General features: G+C 39.2%; 1 protein-coding gene across 1 annotated transcript; it reads left to right on the top strand.

The window, feature by feature from the left end:
* The first annotated feature begins 602 nt into the window (after positions 1–602).
* Positions 603–2,480, top strand: LOC121757027 (amino acid transporter AVT1I-like). Its single transcript, XM_042152491.1, has 3 exons — positions 603–783; positions 869–1,476; positions 1,749–2,480. Exons 1-3 carry the CDS (start codon positions 609–611, stop codon positions 2,238–2,240), a joined length of 1,275 nt encoding a protein of 424 aa, XP_042008425.1. The 5' UTR covers positions 603–608; the 3' UTR covers positions 2,241–2,480.
* The last annotated feature ends 2,390 nt before the right edge of the window (positions 2,481–4,870 follow it).

Genomic DNA, 4,870 nt, shown 5'->3' with positions numbered 1-4,870 from the left:
CAGTCCCATAGAAATAGACCATTTAGGGTTGACACATATTTTAATGTGTAATTGGTAAAGTAAGAAAGAAGGAAAAAAAATAGTTGAAACTGTGTAGTGGGTGGTGGGACCATAAACGATAAAGTAAAAGAGAAGAAAAAAAAGGTTACCATAAATGGATATGGACTATTTGTATGGGACGGACGAAAAATGAAATATGGCCTATTTCTATGAGACGGATGAAGTATATATAAGTAAGACTCATATTCCATTAACTTATTTCCACTCACTTTTCTTAATATTTCTTAAAACTTGTGCCGTTAAGAAATGAAACTTTTAATGTCGGGAGTACTATATCAATTCAAGCTAGTCTCGACTTGGATTAAATTTATTTTCGTGGATGGCACAAATTATATTTGGTCCCACACCATACAATAGTAGGAAAGGAAAACGTGAAGTGTAATAATGCCAAAAGAGAAAGAAGAAAAAGAAAAACGTGGAAAATTAACTTATGCTTCGTCTTACTTTTCAAACGAAATTACAACAACTAATGTAATCAACACGCAAAAAAATTGTGTATATATACGAAGAAGACACGAACATCCTATCCCATGTTTCAAACACCAAAAATGCAGGAAGCCAAACAACCAACTGAGGTTTCTCTAAACATACCTTTGTTGGTGGATTACTACACAGACACAAACCAATACTGCCATCTCCCAAAAGGAGAAGAAATCGATCCCATTATTCCAAGAACAACCTCCTTCTTCAAGACAACTTTCAACGGATTGAACTCTCTCTCAGGTCTTTTTTTGTTTTTTTTTTAATCTCAAACTCCAATTAATATAGAAATGAACCGTATATATATTTTTTTATTTTAATGTTTCAGGAGTTGGAATTTTGTCGATTCCGTTCGCCCTATCCTCGGGCGGATGGTTGAGCCTAATCCTGCTGCTGATCATAGCGTCGGCGACGTTCTACACCGGATTGCTGATCAAACGGTGCATGGACGCCGACGACAAGATCAGAAGCTACCCGGATGTCGGGGAGAGGGCTTTCGGAGGTAAAGGGAGAGCAGTGGTCTCCGTGTTCATGAACGTGGAGCTCTTCATGGTGGCCACTGGCTTCCTCATCCTAGCCGGAGACAATCTGTCCACCTTGCTTCCGGACGTGGAGCTGCACTTGTGCGGCGCCGTTGTCGGCGGGAGAGCGGCTCTGGTGCTGGCGGTGGCGGCCGTGATGGCGCCGACTGTTTGGATAGACGACATGAGGAGCCTTGCCTATGTTTCGGCCACGGGAGTTGTGGCTTCGGTTGTGATACTCGGCTCCGTCTTGTGGTCCGGGATAGCCGACGGCATAGGATTCTCGCAGAAGGGAGAGCTTTTGAATTGGGGCGGCTTGCCTACTGCTTTAAGCTTGTACGCTTTCTGCTACTGTGCGCATCCTGTTTTCCCCACTCTGTATACTTCTATTACAGACAGGAGCCAGTTTTCATCGGTACGTTGTAGCACTACAGAAAAAACTTATCTTTTAGAGAGAGACGCAATCTTGGAAATTTTTTAAAATAACCATGATTCGTAAGTTTGAGACAAATTTTTTTAATCTTTTGCTTTTTTTTAGAAATCTTCTATTTAAATTTAGTTGGGACATTAACAAGAAGGACATTTTACGAAGCGTGATAGCATAATTAGACACTAAATTGTCATCCCTAATAGCAATTAAAAAGTGTCCTTATGCTGGAGTTATATGTTAGTACTATCTTGTTGCAGGTTCTACTGGTGTGTTTCTCGTTGTGCACGGTGACCTACACATCGATGGCGGTGTTAGGGTACACAATGTTTGGGTCGGAGCTGCAATCGCAGATCACGTTGAACCTTCCGACAGATAGATTGAGCTCGAAAGTGGCGATTTTCACTGCTCTGCTCAACCCCATAGCCAAATACGCGCTGATGATGAAGCCTATTGTTGATTCGGTGGAGAGAGGAAGGGTTTGCCGGTCGTTGACGCGAGTTGCGTTGATCAGCGGCAGCGTGTTTGTGGCCGTGACGGTGCCATTTTTCGGATACCTAATGTCGCTGGTGGGGGCGTTTTTGAGCGTCACCGCTTCTATACTGCTCCCATGTTTATGCTACTTGAAGATATGTGGGAAATCCAAGTTGGGTTGGGAATTGGTGGTCATAGCATTTATAGTGGCGTTGGGGCTCCTAGTGTTTGTTGTAGGCACTTACACATCTTTGCTTCAAATTGTGGACAATGTTTAGCTCCATTTTAGTATTTTAGAACTGTAGCATTTTTGTACAACTATTAGCAGAAGACCTGCCTCTTCTCCTTCAGCAAACACGTCGGTCGTATTACTCAATAGGTGTTAATGTTCTTATTTCTCCGTTGATGAATTAAAGAAGAAGGTATGTCGCGGGTACACGATTTTGGATAAGAGTTGTTGGGTGCGACACAGTTTTGAGTGATGCAATTATGCTATGAAATTGGGCATTTTAGTACTACCTTTGTTCTCTCACAGTTGGGACCAAATTTTTGACAAGGAGTTTAAAAAATGAATATTTAGTTTGTTAAGTAGATAAATAAAAAAAAAGAGATAAAAAAATAGAGAGAATAAAGTAAGAGAAAGTAAATAAGAGTAAGAAAAAGTATTTATATATTCCATCTGTCCTATAAAAATATGTGCACTTTCCATTTTCGCCGTCCACAAAAATATGTGCATTGCAGTTTTGGAAAGTTATAACAATTTAATAATGTAGGTCTCACTATTTACTAATCATACTTTATCTTATCATTCTCGTCATCTCTCTGATTTTACCATACCATTCTCATCCTCTCTCTCACTTCAACAATTTTGTCTTAATTCTCGTGTTGTATCCATTGCTCATATTTTTATGGAACGGAGGAGTATAAAAATGACTAAACTATCAAAACTTTTCAAAATAAAAAAAAAAGACTCAATTATAAGGGAAGGAAAGAAAAGGGCATAAAACCAAGAAAATCAATTCAAGAAAACGGGAATGATTCAGTCGGATATTGGTCAAGGTAAAAAAAAGGAAGAAGTTATTGCAGAGCGAGTGCTAAAAAATGGTCAATATTAGATTTTTATCGCTCTTTCTAATATATAGGATGATGGTGATTTTAGGCTTTTGTTTTAAAGTTTTTATGCTCTTTTTTACGGATAATAGATTAATGGTGCAGGGACTGTCACAGCTGGATAAGAAATTTATAAGTCCAACCATATCAAAGTGAGACTAGTGTATCCAATTAATTATTTGTTGACAACTGAAACAACCTAACTAACTATATATGCAAAACAAAAATGTATGGAAAATTGCATAATATTTATATACGGAAGTAACCTACTATGTATATGCATACTTATTTTGTGGTAGCTATCTTTATATTGCAGCAAAAGGTGATTCCGTCGTTTCGGCGGCCCCCACACTACGGTCTGATATCCTGTGAGGAGTTCAATCAAGGTACGTAGTAGCCCGTTAAGGGAGACGCCATAACCCACTGACTGCCAACTGCGCTGCCAGTGGCCCATCTCCCAAGGATAGTAGTGGGATTCGAACCCGCGCTCATTGCAACAATATCTATCCCTCCGTTGCCAACTGCGTTGCCCTTGAAGGCACAGTATCTAAGTGATACAATAATAAAATATAACAAAAATTATACCATTAAAAGCGTGTGAGATTGTTATTTTTCATATAGCTAAATAAATAATAGAATGAACTATAAAACTAGTACAAAAAACATGGTTCGCACAATTTTAGTCTCCAACGTTTAGAAAATCACTTTTTCAGTAAAATTTTTTAAAAAAATCCCAAAATCAGTCCTGCTTTTTACAATTCTACCCTTCAAGCTTGGAAGGGGTGTATTTGTTGTTGAAAGTGAAGAATGGAGGAGATATTGTGCTAATGCAACTGAGAAATGAGCTCGAGTATAAGAGCACCCGCAACGCGGGCCGCGGGCATTCCGCGTTTCGTTCCTTCGGAACGAAACCGTAGCGGAACGCGTTGCGGCGCTGCGTTTCGTCGCGGTTCCGTTCCCATGCCGTCCCGGGTGCCGTCGGCACGAGACGCGGCACGGTCCGTGCCGCCACGCGCTTCGGCGACGTGGCTCGCCCTGCGTCGTGCGTGACGCCCACTCGCCGGCCCGCGAGTGGGCGTCGTCACGCTGACGCAATAAATTCATTTTTTTTAAAAAAAATGAATTTTAAAAAAAATATTTTTTTATTTATAAAAATTGTTTTTTATATTTAAAAACAATTTTTACAAATAAATGAATACTAGAAATTCGTATTAGCCCATATATATTTGATGGGCTTGCGAATTTATGAAACTCATTCTTGGTTGTCTCTCTTTTATAGAGACATCCTTGAATGTTTCATGTTCCACTTTCGATGTGGGACAAACTCATTCTTAGTTGTCTCTATTTTATAGAGACATCCTTGAATGTTTTATGTTCCACTTTCGATGTGGGACAAACTCATTCTTAGTTATCTCTATTTTATAGAGACATCCTTGAATGTTTTATGTTCCACTTTCGATGTGGGACAAACTCATTCTTGGTTATCTCTATTTTATAGAGACATCCTTGAATGTTTTATATTCCACTTTCGATGTGGGACAAACTCATTCTTGGTTATCTCTATTTTATAGAGACATCCTTGAATGTTTTATATTCCACTTTCGATGTGGGACAAACTCATTCTTGGTTATCTCTATTTTATAGAGACATCCTTGAATGTTTTATGTTCCACTTTCGATGTGGGACAAACTCATTCTTGGTTATCTCTATTTTATAGAGACATCCTTGAATGTTTTATGTTCCACTTTCTATGTGGGACAAACTCATTCTTGGTTATCTCTATTTTATAGAGACATCC

Source organism: Salvia splendens, chromosome 12 (genome assembly GCF_004379255.2).
Source record: "Salvia splendens isolate huo1 chromosome 12, SspV2, whole genome shotgun sequence".
Classification (NCBI taxonomy): Eukaryota; Viridiplantae; Streptophyta; class Magnoliopsida; order Lamiales; family Lamiaceae; genus Salvia; species Salvia splendens.
This window is presented reverse-complemented; position numbering and strand designations above follow the sequence as displayed.

Excerpts from the sequence above, each read along its gene's own strand:
- LOC121757027 (XM_042152491.1), top strand. The coding sequence starts at position 609 with ATGCAGGAAGCCAAACAACCAACTGAGGTTTCTCTAAACATACCTTTG. Across the intron at positions 784-868 it reads CGGATTGAACTCTCTCTCAG|GAGTTGGAATTTTGTCGATT; the intron begins GTCTTTTTTTGT and ends TTAATGTTTCAG. Across the intron at positions 1,477-1,748 it reads ACAGGAGCCAGTTTTCATCG|GTTCTACTGGTGTGTTTCTC; the intron begins GTACGTTGTAGC and ends ATCTTGTTGCAG.